This window comes from Tenrec ecaudatus, chromosome 10 (assembly GCF_050624435.1).
Source record: "Tenrec ecaudatus isolate mTenEca1 chromosome 10, mTenEca1.hap1, whole genome shotgun sequence".
Taxonomy (NCBI): Eukaryota; Metazoa; Chordata; class Mammalia; order Afrosoricida; family Tenrecidae; genus Tenrec; species Tenrec ecaudatus.
Window position 1 is genome coordinate 71,717,340 of NC_134539.1, and position 19,067 is coordinate 71,736,406.

A 19,067-nucleotide genomic window follows, 5' to 3' on the forward strand; every position below is an offset into this window, starting at 1 on the left:
GCCGCCTTCTTCCAAGCGTACATGAGCCCTCTGTGGCCTATTTTCCACGAAGAGATTTGGGGGCCCACGGTCTGCTGGAGAGTCTGTGTGAGAAGAGACTGAGAGGATCAGCTAAAAGCCTCGCGTGTCAAAAACTATTTCATGCTTTCCAGCAATGAGGAAAACCATTGGGAGCAAACTCCGAGGCATAGGAAAGCCGAGGAGAAAGCTCTGCACCCGGTAGTTCACAGCCTTTGCAAGAAACACAAGGGGGATTTCGTTGAGGGGACAAATTAAACCACGATTCGACCTCAAATGTGCCATCCCCAAGACAATCATTCTGAAGCCCGCCCATCTGTCCCCCTACAGACCTAAAGGAAAGCAGATGAAGGAACTCCCCCAGTGAGTAAAGTAACTCACAGCGTGCTCTTTTGTGAGATTTCCCTTCCTCGGTCCACAGACATCTCGACTGTCGTGTCTGACGCTGTCCTTCCAAAATGGAGCCGATTCCATCATGAGTGATAAGGCAAAAGTATTTGTTTGCCTACCTTCTGTTTTTGTTGTCTTTCCAATTTTCTGTGGCTTGGTCGGGGTGGGTGGCTGATTTGTGAATGGTAACATAGAGAAAGTTGATTTTCCGCCCCTTTGCTCTCAGCGAGGCCAGTAGTCACCCTGCTGTACTGCCGAAGTCAAGGTACTTGCTGTTTAAAGACAAACAAGTTGGCAATCCCTATCTTGTATTTCGTAATCCGTGCTCTACATCACCGGGTTCAATGCACAGGGATTTCTCAGTTGAACCTGGGGTTCGTGGGCCAGCGATGTCAGGAAGGTGGGAAGGTGTCCTTGAAAAGTCTCCGGCACTTGTCCTAGTCCCGTCGATTCGAGTTAGCAGCCCTGGTACTTGCGACAGGCATTAGGATCGCCCCTCACCTACTCCCACGTCGCTCTGCCATTCCGATGTCTTTCTAATAGGCCCAAGCCACGCTTTCCCTCAAGAAGAGATGAAGAGTCAGATAGCTTATTACACTGTGTACATTTTTGATAGGGGCCCTGGTGGGGTAGGGGTTATGAGTTGGGCTACAAACCCACAAGGTAAGCAGTTAGAAACCGCCGGCCAGCTCCAAGAGAGAAAGATGGGACTTTCTACTCCTGTGAACCGTGACAGTCTTAGAAACTCACCGGGGCAGTGCTACCCTGTCCTGAATGGTCACTATGAGTTGGCATCTACTCCAAGGCAGTGAGTGAGCTTGAGTTGTAGAGCATATTATTGTGAGGATGGGGAGGGTGAATTGAGGAGCGAAAAGATCCACATGGGAAATGATTCTCATCTATCCGTGCCTTTAGGAGTTCAGTTCTGTCCACATACCTAGGCACTTCCAGGCCCACCCAGATGGCAATGCCCATATCAAGGGTAGTTAATAGCAATAAGAGCTACTTTTGGGAGGCAGTTCAGTTCACAGAATGAAGAGTATTCACACTCTTAATTTAACTCCACTTAACTCTGAAGTTAAGCTGGCCAAATTCAAACCCTAGCTTTCACACATACTTGGTACACTCCCCCACCAGCTCAATCTCTTTGCTGCTCAAACGCTTCCTTCATGGGGTTCTTAGTGTTTATGAATCTACCACACAATGCCAAGCACGAGATGAGCCCTTATTAAATGCCAGCCATTATTATTTCTTACTGAAATCCTGCTTAATGCATGCTGGCAGTGATGTTGCACATGTTCAATTTCTATCTAAGTAGTAGCCCCATGGGTGCAGAATAGGATTGTCAAGACTGATATTTTGGAAGGTCATTGCCAGGCCTTTCTTCTGCGGTGCCTCTGGGTGGACCTGAACCACCAAGCTTTGGTAAGTGGCCTAGCATTTAACCATTCTCACTGGGGCTTCCAAGTAGGTCATTCTGGTTTGACACCCCCTGCTGAGAATTCGCCTTTCTACCCCAGGTATTACTCTGCATCTTGTTTAACAGGATTCCCGGGTTCTTATGTCTGCATTAACGTCACCAGAGGCTCTATGAGGCTTACCTGGTTATTTGCTAAGCTATACCTAGGGCAGAAAGACAAGTTCTCAGAAGGGGGTCAAACCAGAATGAACTGATTTGAATCCCTGCTTTGAATCCACAACTTGTTGGCCAGTAATGGAGCGCCTGCCCAATTGTACCATCCAGGCACTGCTAACTGCACAGAATTCACCTGGATTGTTGGTGGTGGTTATTGTACCAACTCTCTCCACAGCAGTATTGTTAGAGAAAAGACTCAGTACCATTTAAAAAACCCCCCATATGTTTTGCTCCTGGGCAGCCAGGCCTCGTAGCAGATCATCTTCCACCCAAAGGAAGAGTCATCATGGTTAAAACCAAAGTGTCAATTGCTCAGCATCCTTTTCCGAGTCTCTTCTGAGTCCTTAGTATGGAAACTCACCCAGCACTGAACGCCTCTACTGAAACGGAAATCATAGTACCCATGTATTAGTGTGGAGACCCAAAGGAAATTCTGTGACTTGGCCCAAATCACAGCAAACCACATGCTCTGCCCAGAAGGACCAAACCAATTGTGCTCGAGTTGATTAAGAGTCATGGCAGCCTTGTCTCTGCAGATGTTTGGGTCAACACTCCCCCAAATTCCCCAATAGTCCTTGAAAAGAGCCTTCCGAGTGCTAGTCACAGCGCGCCACCCAGGAAATTGCAAAGCGCTCGCTCCCTTCTCTGTTCCCTGAGGTGCAGAGAAAGTTGGTTTCAAATGACCAATGAGGAATAGTCTATCCTCTTTCTGCCAAAAGATATTATCCGTGAAACTATTGGGTGTCTAGAGGAAATCGTGGCCTATGAATAGTTTAACTTACAGGCTTTTTGCAAAGATAAAGAGAGTGGTTATCTACGCCGCCAAGCGCATTTCTGTAGCAAAGAGGTATCCGTTTGTCTTTTCCTGCATGCTGGCGACGAGTAAGCTGTGCCAACAGAGGCTGGCATTTGTCTCACCCCCTTCTGACCAACAGAACTGCCAATGTCCCCTTTTGTGGTATGCGGCCACAGAGTGGAGTGGACACAGGGATCCCTAAGGTGCTGGGTGAGCGTCTTTTCGCATGGGCGTGCAAGGATACCCTGCTATTAGGTGTCTTCATTAGGACCATGATTTAGCAGGCTGCAGTCAGTCCCTGTGGACCCCCGTGTTACTGTGTGCATGTGTGTAGGTTTCAATGGGGGTCTGATACCAGGGGCTCAGGTGGAAAGCAAATGTTTTCAGAATGATGAGGCCAACAGATGTACCAATGTGCTTGACATACAGTGGATGTGTGTATGGATTGTGAAAAGAGTTGTACCAGCCCTCAATAAAAGGATTTTTCAAAGGAAATTAATTAATTAATCAAAAAGAAACCATGAATGCCATCTCAATAATGCCCACGTGTGTTAGTCAGTGATGTTCATTTCCTTTTGTAAGTTGTGCAACCATTCGCTTTCGCTAGCCTTGTCTAAAATGTTCTACCATCATTAACTAAACTCATTTCTCTCTCCCCTCTCCCTTCCTGCTTCTGGTAACCACGAATGTTTTTTTATTTGTATATGTGGGTGGGGGAGGGTTCAAAAAGTTGTGAAAAAGTGGAATTAAAAGATACTCAAATCTTCCCCATGAACTTTAGGAAACCTGCTTGTAATTGCTTATTGAAAATAAGTGAGATCATCCCATTTGTCCTTTAGCAACTGACTTATTTCACTCAGAGTGATGTTTCCAAAATTCATTCATCCAGGACTCGGCTTCTCTGTATGGCTAACTAACATTCCATTCTGCGGGTAGACCACCTTTTGTTTATCCATTCAACATTCCAGCCCTCTCCACTTGCTGGCTTTTGCAAATATGGCTGCAATGGGCATTTGCCTACGGGAAATTTGCTACTTTCCAAGCCTGCTTCGTTGTGAGACAATTATTGGCAGGCATGTCAACTGCTCAAGGAGATCTCCATTGTGGAAGAGGAGACAGATGCAAGATGTGGGATTTAATGGCAAATCAAACCATGGCACTGTTTTTGCTGGCATACGGGCCTTTGGCAAAGTCAGTACCATTTAAGACTAACACACGGAGGCTGTAACAGTTGACACCAGTCATTGAGTCAGGACAAGTGAACGGCCTGGTTTTGCTTTAGCTCTATATGTCTTCAAAGCACAAACACAGTCCTGATGCCAAGCTAGAAAGGTGATACCATATAGAAATAAGATTGCAGTTGATTCTGGCAACTTCTATCTTGAACTCTTAGGAGGAATCTTCTGAGCGACTTGCTGGATTCCACAGGTGATACCTCTACTATTTCAAATCCTGGAGAGTAAAGGAGTAAAAGGGTGTAGGAAGGATATTCTCCTTTGGAACAAAGATTGGACAGTTTACAGGAAATTCCTTTGTCCATCTGGGAATCCAATCTGGGGCATAGGACTCCTGGCTGGCCATTCTCAGAAGCTGTATTTGCTGTGGTTAAAGGCATGTGGGGTCTCACTGCTTGTCAAAGGGGGTTACCTGTAAAATTCAGGACTGTGGCGATGACACTTACTTTCCTCGTGTTCCTACTTCCCTTCTTTCTCTCGGTACCTGCACAGGTCATTTGGGTTTTGGAAAAGCATAGTAATGTATTGACATTTTTGCATTGTACACTTGCATCACGCTCTTTATTTGCTTCTCCCAGGAAAATCAGACCATGTACAAATTCAGCTGATTTCGCTTTATCTATGACTCAGAAACCACCTGAAGGCAATGAGATTCATTTTATTATTTGCCTCAGTTATACACACACTACTTTTATCTCTCGGATGAACACCACTGTCTTTCCGTTCTTCAGAAATTATTGTGAGTTTGGTATATACGACCATCTCTGAATTTCTTTTCACTATGACATTTAATCCTCAAAATTTTCACACAAAATAACCTAATCTGCAAGCTCTGTGAGTAGCTGATTTTGTCCCACACAGTGTTCATGTGTATTTCAACTCAGTTGCTAAAACGCTAGTCTACTAAGTGATTATAAAATGTTGCTTCTTAGTCAAAAATATTTAAAGGTTATGTTCACTTTCCTCGTTTCTTTTTCTTTTTCCCCCAGGCTCAGAAATCCTGGATCGAAAGAGCATTTTATAAAAGAGAATGCGTTCACATCATACCCAGCACCAAAGACCCCCATAGGTAATCTTACTGTCGTTAGAAAATAAAGAGAACATGAATGAGGAATTGTGGGAACTGAGCTCCAACAGTAACTACTGCCTATTGTAAGGGGACTGCTGTCAATGAAAGGTTTTGGGGGTGGGTGGGGCATTAGACGTCTTTGAAGTAATCAGATATATACCCAGCACATAATGTTATGCCCACAGTTAATTCTCCAAGAACCAATATAGAATAACAGAAAGGCCATTGGGGAAATAATTAAATCATGGTAAATAACAGGGGCTATATTTTCTTAGCATGGTTACTGCTTTTCCTTTCTAAACATTTCACCAGAATTCTTGGTTGATACCAGCTTGCTCTGGTAAATTGGAAAGAAGACTTAAATCAACCAACCCTAGTGGATAAGGGAAGTGCTCCGGTGGCCAGGGGTTGAGCAATTGGAGGGTAATGGAAAGGATGTTGGTTTAAACCCACCAGCTGCTCCCAGTGTGAAAGAAACGGCAGTGCACTTCCGTCAAAGTTAAGGCCCTGGCCGCCCCGTGGGGCAGTTCTGTTCGATAGTTCAATAGTTCAGAGTGAATACTGCGATTGTCTGGAAATGTCTTTATGACATTTACAGCTACACCTAGTATAATTTTAACAGATTGAAAATATAGACTACGTAGTCAGATAGACTTGCTGTGTAATAAAACATACGCTATCTCATCTTCAAGACTGTAATTTTTCATCTGCAAAGTGGGGTCCTAATTCTCTTTCTATTGTATTTAATAAATGGATGCTATCTATTGTGAATATTGTTATCAATACTAGTAGTCATCATGTTTGAAGGATGTTTCCATGAATAACTTTTTTCCCTTGTTCCTTTAAAAAACATGTAAGCCTACAGTGTGTTATTCTTGGTATTGGCTATATGACCAAACCAAAGAAAACAAATTCACCGCCACCACATCAATTCTGACTCATCGCAATCCTATCGCCCTATCAGCCAAGGTCATGCTGGCCCCATGAGTTTCTGAGGCTATAACTCTTTCAGGTAGTAGAGAGCCTCATCTTCTCATCTCTCTTCTGGTGGGTTTGAGCTTCTGACCTTGTGGTGCGCAGCCCAATAGTTAACCACTGCGCCCCAGGGCTCTTCCAGTGAATGTTAATTTGTGAGAAACAAGTTAGATTGTGGCTCATGCATGAGTAATATTTTCAAACTTAAATGTACATTTTAAATTCTTTCATCAATACTGCTCTTGTTTCCTTCATGCAAGATTCGATAGATGAAAGAAAAGCGAATTAGAAAAATCTAGAAAACATTTGTTTCCAAGAATACAATTCTGAACAATATGCCAGATGTGAACATGGAAGGGTGGAGAAAGGGTTCAACCATGTGACAGCTGAAGGACAATGGAGAGGGAGAGGAGGAAAAGATATATGTGTGTCGCACCAGTCCTAAGCATGCCATTTGCCTGGTGCATCCACAAAGAGATTCTATGTGAGGAGAGAATGCTGTGACGGGTGCGCGGCATAGATTTCTACAGCTGTGTGCATGGGTGTGCCACAGTGCCTCAACCAAGGCAGTCACTTGGCCTTCTTATGTTGCAGGTGTTGCTGTGGGCGTCTGATAGGCCAGCATGTCGGCCTCACTCCCAGCATCTCTGTCCTTCAAAATGAGAAAAATGAAAGTCGCCTTTCCCGAAACGACATCCAGTCCGAGAAGTGGTCCATCAGCAAACACACTCAGCTCAGCCCGACGGATGCTTTTGGGACCATTGAGTTCCAAGGAGGCGGCCACTCCAACAAAGCCATGGTGAGCCTAAGCTGCCAGCCTCCCTGGTGTGGCAATGAGCGTGACATTGCGCCTTGGGGTCAGTGTCTGCTCTGCAATCCCTGGCTTACTGATTTTATTCTCATTATCTTGACCTTTTGAGTCTCAGTGCTTCCTTCATCAAATGGAGAAAAGACAATTTTCCTCCCAGGAAGAGATCTGACACAATGATAACTATCCTTAAGAATGCTAATGTATATGTCTAATATGATTGGCCTTCTATTGTATTACGTTCTGTATCTCCTCAATGCATTTTAACTCCTTTCATTCATTCTTTCATTCATCTTTTGATGAAGAGTATATTAACTCTAAGACAAAACAAAATCCACTGCTCTTGAGTTGCTCCTACCTCATAAGGACCCTTTCAAGGGTTTCCCAATGCTATAAACCTTTAGATCCTAGAAATCTGAGAGAGATCACTTGATCTGTCTCCTCTGGCATGCCTAGTGGATTTGAATTGGTAACCTTCCAGTTAGCAGCCTAAGAGGTAACCAACTACACCAGCTCGATTTTTTTTTTTTTGCCTTATTGTACTTGAAACTCACATTTTCTCCAGTCAGGGTAGAAATAATTATCCAAGACTATTTCTGCGTTGACAGTGCTTGCCATCCAAATCAAGTGCTTTTCTTCAAGTGTCTGTGTTCAGTCATGTTCTCAGGTAAAGCGTTCTATATAAAAAGAAGCTTCTAGGAAATATCTGAAGTTCACTTCTAGGCATTGTCACTTCTAAACTTCAGCTTTCACCAGGAATCACTGGGTACTCAGCTGACAGTTTTTACTAAGAGAAAAGTATGCCATGTGTTAGAAGTCCTAGAAATGTTGTATTCTAAGAAAGAGTGAGTAAGTGAGAGAGACAGAGAAAGAGAGACAGAGAGAGAGAGAGACAGAGACAGAGAGTCACTGAGGGTGCAGGTGGCTGGTCTTAGGTGTGGAAAGAAAATTTTGCTTCAAGAATACATAATTTACTTCAATACTACAAAAGACAAGGGGAGTTAACCCATACTAACCAATATGGAATATTGTGGAATAAAGCAACCTTTCTCTCCCCTTCTACTCCCAATCCTTCTTTATTTTCTTTCTCTCCCTTCTTTTTCATTCCTCAACCCAACTCACAGCCACATCTCCTTCACCAACAATGGCCAATGAACTACTCTCATAGGACTATGAAAATCAATTGAGGATATACATAATAAATTAAAATTGATTTTGAGCTATCTTTTGGAGAGAAGATGATGTTAGTTGCTGTTGGTTTGGGGTGCCATTAGGTCGGCTCTGACTCAGAGCGACCCTGTGTGTGACAGAACGGGACACAACTGGGTTCTGAGCCCTTCATGTAATTGTTATGCCTAATCCCGCTGTAGCAGACATTGTGTCAGTCCATCTCATTTTGGGTCTTCCTCTTTTTGTCGCTAACGCTCCATTTTATGAAAGATGGTGTCCTTCCCTGGGGAATGGAGAACATATCCAATGTGACATGAAGTCTCACAATCCTCACTTCCAAGGAACATGCTTGCTATGTTTTTGGAAGCATCTCTTCTTTCAAGGCAGATGTATTCATTCTTCTGGTAGCCATGGTACTTTATTCTTCACCAACACTGTAAACCAAACACATCGGTAAAACCTAAGAAGGGATGCTATTTATAACCACCAACAAATCCCGTGAGAATAAAGCGTGAGTTAGTTAGCCACGTAAGGGATGGATACATAGCCCATCACAGAGACTAATTCAGAGTTCTCAACTAAGGTCGGCCTCATTCATACTGTGGGATTGAACTCTAAATAGTGCAAGTCTTCTAGAACATGCATTCATGCTATCCGTCTTCACCCTTTAAGTACTAACAAGAAAGTACTGGCCAGACAATCATAATCATTATAAACTGGTGTAGCCAGTGCTAAGGATCCCTGGCCATACTGTGGGCTACTAACTTCAAGGTCAATTGTTTAAGCCAACAATCACTCTTTGGGAGAAAGATGAGGCCAGGTGTTCCTGTAAAGATTGACAGACTCAGGGTTGCTATGTTTTAGAATGACTCTGTACAGAGTGTGTATAAACCCAGAGCCTTCTCCGGATGTGTATATGGTGCCAGCCATGCTGTGCCACAAGCACAGTGGACATGTAGTTGGCATCAGGTCATGATTTTTTCCCCATTAATATGCAGTAGCAGTCAAATAGAAAACATGCATATATTGACGAATAAATGTATCAGTTCAAAGTCATTGTCTCGAGAGAAAAGAGACTTGGCAGTCTGTTTCCATGAAGATGACAGCTGGGGAAACCAGTCTATATGTTTCTGACCAAAATTTAATATCAAAATCTAAATTCCTAAAATTTAGATATCAGTCACAAATAATTTCTGCCAGTGTTTAGAAAATCAAGCCTATTATCTAAAGATATCATGTTCTACCATTAAAAACATGTAAGACGGGGAGGGAGGAGGGAAAAAAGGGGAGCTGATGCAGGGGCTTACATGGAGAGCAAATGTTTTGAGAATGATGAGGGTAATGAATGTACAAATGTGCTTTATACTACTGATGTGTATGTGGATTGTGATAAGAGTTGTATGAACCCCCAATAAAATGATTTTTAAAACCTAGCAACATGGAAGACTAGAAAAAGAGTTTAGAAGTAAAGAATGTGGACTCTAAATTCAGAAAACCTCAGTTGATCCCAGAGCCATCATAGATTTGCTGAGGGATATGGAGACAATGACGTAAGTTGTCTGGTCCTAAAGTAATTTTATTTTGTAGAATATGAATAATACTACTACTGTTAAAAAAAACATTAAATGGAATATTTTAAAGCATGCAAAGCATCGCATCATAGATACAAAATTAGTTTTAGCTGTAACTTTTATCATAATCATCATTAGCACTTGCTTGGGGCTCTGAAAGAAATGGCAAAACATTTTGAGCAATACTTTACAGGCGCTCAGTTGGATGCATAAGACTTGAAATATTACTGTAGGAACTCACATTTCACCAAAAGAGTGCCAGGAGTTTCCCTTCCTTGGCCTCGTGTTGGGCATAGCCCCTGAGCCACATTGCCGTGTCATTTACTAATGGCTGACTTTGTCCAGTTAGCTGATTTAACCTCCCTCTGCCCCAGTGGAACGCCACAAAATGTACCCCAAAGGAGGCCTGGGGATGTGGTGGAGCAGCGTTGGGATGTAAGGCCAGCAGTTGGAATTTGCCAGTGGCTCTGAGGGAGAAAGACGGGGCTTTCTACCCCAGGGAAGAGTTGCTGGCTTGTAAAAGTAAAGGGGCCGTTCCACCCTGCCCTATAGGGCTGCGATAAGTCAGCATGGGCGGTAAGTTGGATTGTATCATCTGGGACCCCAGTGGGTTCCTCTGCTAAATGAGCTTAGTGACTCCTGCTTCTTAGTGTCTGGGCAAGTCTTCAGAGAGTCAGTGCACGTGAGCCTTTGGTACTGAAGATAAGCACGTGGTTGCTGCTGTTACCACACCTGCAGAGAGTACACTTATAGCTAAGTGGGAAGTGTTATGACCACTTGAAACAAGAAGCATGGCTTTTGAAGTCAAAAGGAACTGGATCTAAACCCTTCCTGTATCACTGTCTCCCCAGAAAGTCTTGATGAAACCATGTAATGAGCGGGGTCATAAATTGTTACAATCAATCAAGTGGACAAGGTTGCCTTTCTGAGGTCTTGGAAGGATTAGGAGAGGATGTGCTGCCCTGCTAGCTCAAAGGTTAGCCATTTGAGGACAGACTCAGACAAGGACCTTGGGAGACTGGCCTCATGGTCTGCTTCCCAAAGCCTTGAACCCCTCATGGAGCAATTCTGCTCTGTGCCCGAGGGGTCGCCATGAGGCGGAATAGCCTCAACAGCTGCCGAGGGGAGCATAACAGCACTAGCGCTGGAAAAACGATACATGTCCTAACAATTTATGAAAACAATAGTGGGGCGGCCGTGAAGTTGCCTCCTTTACTTCGAGGGTGTCTCGAGGTGTGTTAGCATGTTTTCACAAGGGTACCAGGCTCAGGAACCAGCAATCTAGAACCGTATTGCATTTGGAAGTGGTCCACTTGAGTCCCAATGGACTGGGCGACAACTAACAGCACTAGGTCTGCCTTATTAACAGACTATGCCAGGGCTGCTGTAACGAAATCCACCACCTGCACAGGGGGCTTCAACAGACGAGGATGCACTGTCTCATTAAAAGCTCAAACCAGGGCATGCACTGGGAGGCAGAATTCGTCCTTGTCATCAGACCCAAGAGTTCTTTAGTTTTTCTCTCGACACACACCCCCCTGTCACCCACACCAACCCTGTACATGTCCCTGTCCCTATTATACTCTTGGTATAGCTCAGAAGTGATTCTGTTTAGCACCCCGCCCACCTTGGGACAGCCTCATTAACATACCCAAAGAGAAAGCCCATTCCAAATGGGATCGCATCCTTAAGTATCGGAGCCAGAACTCCATAGATACTTGGGGAGGGATGCATAACTCAGTTCCTAGTGGGGCCATTCAGTAGACAGGACTGGTACTGTGGGTACCAGTCCATCATGGGCTGGCGAGAACGTGGTGGTAAAATGCCATATTGTGCAACTCTGGGGATGCCGTCCAGTGACTCTCTCGCTTCCATTCAGCCCCATAAAACAGAAGGGATATACTCTTGCTTGACACCCTCTATACTCCACTCAGAGTGTGGCTCAAAAATTAGCTACAGAGGAGCAAGCCCCTATGGGCTTGGCATGTGCCTTTTATGATAGACAGAGCCATGGGCCCATCTCGTCTTGGTTAGGCTCTACCTGAGAGTAACTTTTCCCTCCTGAGAAATTCAGTTGAGTTTGAGAGATCCCTAGAACCCTAAGACTGAAACTTCGAGTGTGCTTATTAGAATGTGTCTTTCAAAGTTTAATGCAAAGCACCCTTAGAAGAAAGGTATGCATTATGATAGCCAGTCATGAAAGGAAAGCACCAGGAGTCAGAATTTTCGCTCTCTTCCACGTATGGACACTCAGCTCGGACCACTCTTTGAAAGCACCACATAGCCTTATTGAACCCCAAAGCTTGCTGTTGAGAACCAGGCTAGGCAACTCCACTGTATGGCTTATAGAGTCTGCCTCAACAAAAGCGATGTGAGGGCTTGAAGGAGCAGGGAAATCCATTTCTTCCCACACCTGGCTGTCCCAACCCACAGTGGACCCCATGGGATACCAGTCTCCATGTCAGACTTGATCAGTGTCTGGGGTGAATGAGTTTTCCTACCAAGTCACCCAATAGTCACACTGTTGGCAGGACCCAGTGCTGTCTTGTTCCACACTGAAATTCTACACCTTGTGAACTTAGGGTTCTGTTTTATCAGCGAGAGAGTCTTCCTGATCCCTTCGTTTGCCCTCCTCCTCTGGAACTCGCTGGCATGGAGTTTGGACAAAGGGGAAACAAAGTGGAAAGGAGAAGCTTGGGATGACGGGGGCACAGGGGCAGGAGCTAGGGACCCAGCATTGTAGCAGGAGACAGGACCACAGCTGAGTTAACGCTTCAAACCCTCAACATATGCGACTTCGTCCCATCACACTTTATTTATGAAATGTAAATTCAATGAAAGAATTATTAAGAATTTCAAGATGGTGACAGCAGAGCATCCTGTTCCAGGCCCTGGGCCCCTCAGAGCAGGGTCTCTCTCCTGGGTACAGCCTACGAAGCCTGTCTTGCTGCCCCCTCACCTGTCTCAGCCACTAGTGAGGAAAGCCTTACTTTCTGACGTCCAGCAGCTGTGTTAGTCCAGGTGGACTAGAGAAACAAATTCATAAATATGCACATGTATATAAGAGAGAGGTTTATATACAAGAGGATTTGAACATTGGGAAAACATCCCAACCCAGTCCAGTTCAAGGCTATAAGTCTGATATTAGCCCATATGTCCAATACCAATCTATAAAGTCCTCTTCAGACTCACGAAACACATGCAATGAAGCCAAATGGAGGACGATCACAAGCCAGTGGGTAGAAAGTCTTTGGGTCCAGTGGCGTTGTAAGCATCTCAGCGCTGGCAGGGGTCTCTCTGTGGCTTCTCCGGCTTCCAAGGTCTGGTTGCATCCATGTGGCTTGTCTTCTTCAATGTCTCCCAGGGAGTAGCAGAGAGAGAGAGGTGTCTTCTGCCTCCAAAAAGGAAGTGCCAGATTTCCCAGAATTCTCAGGAGAAGGCCATGTCCACACAGAGGTCTCATTGACTAGCTCCAGATTGACAGCCTAGACTCCACCCCTACACTCTTAATCCTTAAATTGACACCAGATTAGGTGGCTACCACAGCACCCAAATGAGGACAACTTTGCCTCTTTCTAATAACATAATATTTAATAAATGGACATGGAAGCTAGGCAGCTAGACACAAATGCCTCCTTGTGTTTACCTGGAAACCTTCAGGCAAAGGTGTGCAGTTGGGCACTGGTTAGAAGTCCATTTAATCAGCCAGTGAGTCCTCTTCACCAGGCATTGCCTTCTTGACCACTCATCCTCTGAGGCCAGCCAGCAAGCACTTTGGACATAGATCAAATCAGGAACTGCCCAAGGGTCAAGGAAAGAGGACAAGATGCTAAATGTCTTCTTCTTGTTAGTTGCTGTCAACTTGGCCCCCTGATTCCTGCTGATGAACCCATGCACAACAAGAGTAGACCATTGTGCCCCATCGAGTATTCACTGACTGGTTTTGCAGACGTAGTCTGTGTTGCTTGGCTAGAGTGGACTCCAGGTAACACTTTAAAACCGCCTTAGCGTGCAGGAAAGCAATGGTTTCGGCAGCAAGGATTGTGTCCTTTCTCAAAGACTCCCTGTTATCTGGCGCTCAGGCCATGGATGATTTCACAAAGAAAGTAGTGCTCGAGTTGATTACAAAGTGTATTTGCTTATGACTCCCCTCCTCCAGGTAATGCTGAGCTGACGTGTGGACTAGGTAACTACGACCTAATGAAGGGCTTGCATTAAGACTTCTCAAGTCACCCACAGAAGGCTCCTCGGGATCTCCCTTGCTATTTACTGGGCTTATTAGATCTGGCTGAGCCTTTATGATATTTTTCATATAATTTAGGTAATTATTCCTATCTTTCATTTGTACACTTCAAGCCCTAACTCCTGAGTGTGCCACTTTGAAAGCCTTATTCTCTGAGCTTTGGGGTAGAGTGGAGGTGGAGAAGGTGGACTGCAGGGAGGCAATGTCACCAAAATATGATCTATAACCTTCAACTACTGAAAGGCTGTGTGACAGAATGTTTGAATATATCTAGATCTATAGATATACATATGTATATACATATTCACATACACATTCATATATACACATCCATATACAAAGGGCCCTGTAGCCATAAGCATAGTGGATTATGCTTTGAGCGACTCTGTGTTGTGTGTGTGTGTGTATGTGTGAACATGTGTTCTTCCTTGCAATATTCAAATTTAATGTGGGAATCAGCATTGACCAGTGACATGGCAATCCTTTGGGGAGTCATTTTTGAAACTGAGGCTAAAACTAGAGCTTATCATTTTTCTTCCTGATCCCACTTGAAATCATCCACTTGCTATTGAGTCAGTTGCAAGCCATGACAATGTCATGTGGGCCAAAGTGGAACTGCGTTCTAAAGTAGAGCACCAGACCTTTCATCCAAAGTGACTCTGGGTAGATTCAAACAGCCAACCTTTTGGTTAGCAATCAAGAGTGTTAACCATTTGTATGACCCAGGGACTCCTCTCCCTGTCTTGGACTTATAGAGGAGGAAGAACTGATCCTCATGCAAGAAATCAGCTGTCTCTTAGCCTCTAGAAAGTTTTACCCAGAATAATTCTGGTTCAAAAGTCATGGATTACCCTTTTTATAGGCTTAGTGGATTTTTATATTACTGGTGCACTGAAAGTATTGGTTTATACTTGACCTCTAGCACTGGGAGATCACAAATCCAATATGGAATCAATCCCAAGAACGCTTTTATTTCTAGGGTTTGGTGGATCATCAAATGAGGAATCTCATAGCATTGATCCTTCACCTTTGCATTCCAGGTATGTTTTCCTAGGGAGCTTTTCCATCTATTAAATGTTCAGAGGCAATCTCCTTGCAAAGCACAGCGCCCCATGGACTGGGACCACTGATACCAACTAAATTATCTTAAATGGTAGATGCTACCCTGTCTGATTGGCCAAAGTATTCATTAAAAAGCCCATTGAAAACCTGGCTTCAAAGAATTCTAAAACGAAAAAATGCTGGTCAAATTCTCAGCAGCAAGAAAGATGGGACTGATCTCCAACTGCAGGTTGGCAGGAAAGGCATTACAAATAATGTTACAACCGATTGATCAGTAGTGGTCTTGTTGCTTAGCACTAACACCATGTCTTCCTTCCCAAGAGTTACAGTTGGCTTTATGGAGAAGGAGGAGACGTCACCTAACATCTCCAAGTGTCATTGTCCGGCAGTTCTTTTAGATTCTCCCTAAAGCCGCTGGGCAGAGCTGGATGGAAAAGACTCCGGGCTGTGTTGGTGACTGATTAATGATCACAATCAGATTCCTCCTCAACAGCTCATGCTTGAAATACCATACGAAGACTACTGTGTTCTTTGGATTAAACCATTCTGTTCTGAACTGCAATGACTGTCTTTGCCCACCTGAATGTCTGGAAAGGAAATGGATATTGTCTCTTGGTGACCCTTCTGTGAACTCCTAGTAAAGAGGGAGACCACAGTGCAGTTTAATTCTGCTTTGGCACTTGGAATAGAAGATGTCTATTAATCGTAGGCAGAGTGACTTTAGAAAGCACGGCAGTGCTGCTATAGACCACAGAAAGACCGTTTGCACCAAGTAGAGCAAGTAAGTCAAGAATTACAGCAACTGACGCTTCATTCTACCACCTGAGCTTCTGGTCCAATCTCACAGTTTTGTGACGTAGAATTTGATATTACTTTTTCCTAAAAGTTATGGCCTCCGATGCACTGAAGGGTGATTGAATGGCAACATTCCCATAGGAGTGAACCTCCACGTTGTACAGTACATTCTTAGCCACTACTTTGAATGTCACGAGCTCACAATGGTGGCTTTCTACTGCCAGACAGGGCCACTCATAATCCAAAGAAAACAGCATATGTAGGTCCAACATGGGTAAACTGGGAAACAGAGCATTCAAGCAAAGGGGAGATTAGGAAGCCAGTCCAATGGTTGGATTTTCCCTCTCTACCTACAGGTATGAGCAGACCTTAGATCAAGTGTGTGTTCTGTTCCAGACCCCCACAATGAGACAAATATCACACTAAAGCCAGTAACCAAAAAAGGCTTTGGATTACTCTATGCTATGGCCTATGAAATGTGCCATGACTTTAGGAAAAGTTTGAAATAAGTGTGAGAATTAGTAAAATGGGATGCCTACATGAAGTGAACACCTGCTACTGGACAGACAGTCCCCAGAAGACCTGCTTGCCGCTGGGTATCACACACCTCCAATTTGTGAAGAACACAATACCTGAGATGCACAATACAGGGAAGCACAACAATATGCGGTTTGCCTGTGCTTTGATAAGAACAACGACTGACACCTGTCACTTCCCAGACAATTCAGAGTTGAGAAACAAAGGACTGGGATTTCTGGAGGACATGTTAGCAAACTGGTGAAAGCCTGGTGGTGCTGTGGGTTAGGCAGGGGGCTGCTAGCCACAAGGTCAGAGATTCAAAGCCACCTACTGCTCCAAGGAAGAAGGAGGAGGCTGCTTGCTCCTGTGATGACTCACAGTCCTGGAAACGCTCAATCAGGTCTCCACGAGCCTGAATGGACTTGGCAGCACACAGCAGCAACCAGTTACAGCGCCAAAGGCAACTTCATTTGCATCCTATTATGTACGCAGGCGTCATTTCTAACTGTAATTCTTGTCCCATGTTCATGTACCAATTTCTTTTCTGCAATGGTCGGCGTGTTCAAAGAAGCCCTGGCAGCACCATGGTTGTGGGCTCAGCTGCTAACCAGAGTCAGTAGTTCAAACTGACCAGATGCTTCATGGGAGAATGACGTGACAGTCTGCTTTGGTAGAGATTTATTGCCTTGGAAACCCTATGGGTCATGTATACTTTGTTGCCATGAAGTCAATTCCTATAGGGTCCCTATGGCAATTTCAAAATGTCATTCTATCCCTTGGCTTTCAACGTAGAGGATATGTAACAAATAGGCTATATCAATATAGGCTATGTAATATATAGACTTCCTATAGGAATTGACTCCATGGAAACAGACTTAGGCTTATTCAGACACACTATATAATTTTTTTATAATCACACTATACAATTTAATCTTCATAGTGGCCTGGTAAGGGGCCAGGGTCTCTCCTATTTGAAAAGGAAAGATGCTTACATCAACCACCTGTCTTCCAATGTCAGCATCTGGGGCTGTAGGTGATGCTGCTTATGATTGGGAAACCCATCAAGGGGGACACAATTTAGCACCCCATCAGAGTGATGCAATTCAGTATGCATATTAGGACAAGTTCTTGTTAGGTGGTCCCTTAGCATTTACTGAGCTCACACGTGGACAGTCAAAATTTCTTATTAATACAACCAAAATAGCTCCTGATTTCAAATCACATCCACCATTTGGCAGGAAATGATGAATTGCTCTGGGTGCGCCCAGGTGTGACTATGAAGCTGTCGAGTCAGTATACAAGACAGCTGTTAAATTACAAGCACCCAGACTGCATGAGGAATAACCAGCGTCTTACAAATATCAGAATAAAATTTTAAAACATCAGGTAATTTCAATATGTCATTGTATCTTTTGGTTTTTAATTATTCTCTGACTCCTAAAGCCACTTATTTGAGTGGCTGAGTAATAACTCCCAAGCTAAACAAAAAGTTTTAAAAATTGGCTCATGGAAATAATTCCTTTATTTTTATCTTGCCTTTCCTTCTCCAAAACACCCCAACCTACCACTGCCATTAAGTTGATTTTTGACTCACAGTAAGCCCCTGGGCAGAGTAGAACTGCCCTATACGGTTTCCAAAGCTGTCATCTCTACAGAGGCAGACCGCGAAAGCTTTCTCCCACTGGCAGGTCCAAATTGTTGACTTTTCTTTCTTTCTTTCTTTTTTTTTAGTTCTATGTGCCCATGAAAAAATCATTTTATTAGGGGCTTGTACAACTCTTATCACAATCCATACATCCATCCATGTGTCAAGCACATTTGTACATATGCTACCATCATCATTCTCAAAACATTTGCCTTCCACTTAAGTCCTTGGCATCAGCTCCTCATTTTTACCCCTCCCTTCTGCTCCCCAGTCTCCCATGAACCCTTGATAATTTACAAATTATTATTATTTTGTCATATCCCACACCATCCGACGTCTCACTTCACTCACTTCTCTGCCGTCCATCCCCCAGGGAGGAGGCCATGTGTAGATCCCTGTAATCTGTCCCCCACCTCTCTCCCACCCTCCCTCTACCCATACCCCCTACCACCACCACCACCCTTCCCCCACATCGACACTCCCACCATGGTCCCGAGGGGCTCATCCGCCCTGGATTCCCTGTGTTCCCAGTTCCCACCTGCGCCAATGTACATCCTCCAGTCCAGCCGGATTTGCAAGGTAGAATTGGGATCATGATAGTGGGGGAGGGAGGAAGCATTCAAGAACTAGAGGAAAATTGTATATCTCATCATTGTCACACAGCACCCTGACTGGCTCACCTCCTCCTCACAACCCCTCTGCAAGGATATGTCCAATTTCCCATAGATGGGACCTGGGTCCCCACTCTGCACGACCCCTCATTCATAATGCTATGACTTTTTTTTTGAGTGGGGGGGGGTAATTGTTGACTTTTCAATTGGACTCTCACCCAAAAATGTTCACCAGTGCTCTACATGGTCTCTTTCTCTAGAAGGATGCAGTACATGGTAAACCATGGCTAACACAAAAGAAAAGCAGGGCCACCCAGTTTTCTTATGTACCAGCTCCTACATAATTATGGTGTAGAGTTGGTTGTAGGTTGCTTTGGTTAAGAATAGCCTTGGTCAAAATGTTATGTCAGGCGTGACACGTCGGATAATTGTGAGTAGCTACAGTTGCATATTCTGACCGGATTCAGAAGAGGACGTGGAAGAAGGGATATCATTGCTCATGTCAGATGGATCTTGGCTCAAAG

General features: G+C 44.3%; 1 protein-coding gene across 4 annotated transcripts in view; it reads left to right on the forward strand.

Annotated features, from left to right (window-relative positions):
- The window catches only part of TRPM3 (transient receptor potential cation channel subfamily M member 3), a 1,016,950-nt gene that overhangs the window by 671,357 nt on the left and 326,526 nt on the right, over positions 1-19,067 (forward strand). For all 4 annotated transcript variants that reach the window (XM_075559069.1, XM_075559071.1, XM_075559072.1 and 1 more), the window contains exons 2-3: positions 5,065-5,144; positions 6,714-6,918. In XM_075559069.1, coding sequence (XP_075415184.1) covers positions 5,065-5,144; positions 6,714-6,918 — 285 coding nt within the window. The remainder of the gene's footprint in view (positions 1-5,064; positions 5,145-6,713; positions 6,919-19,067) is intronic.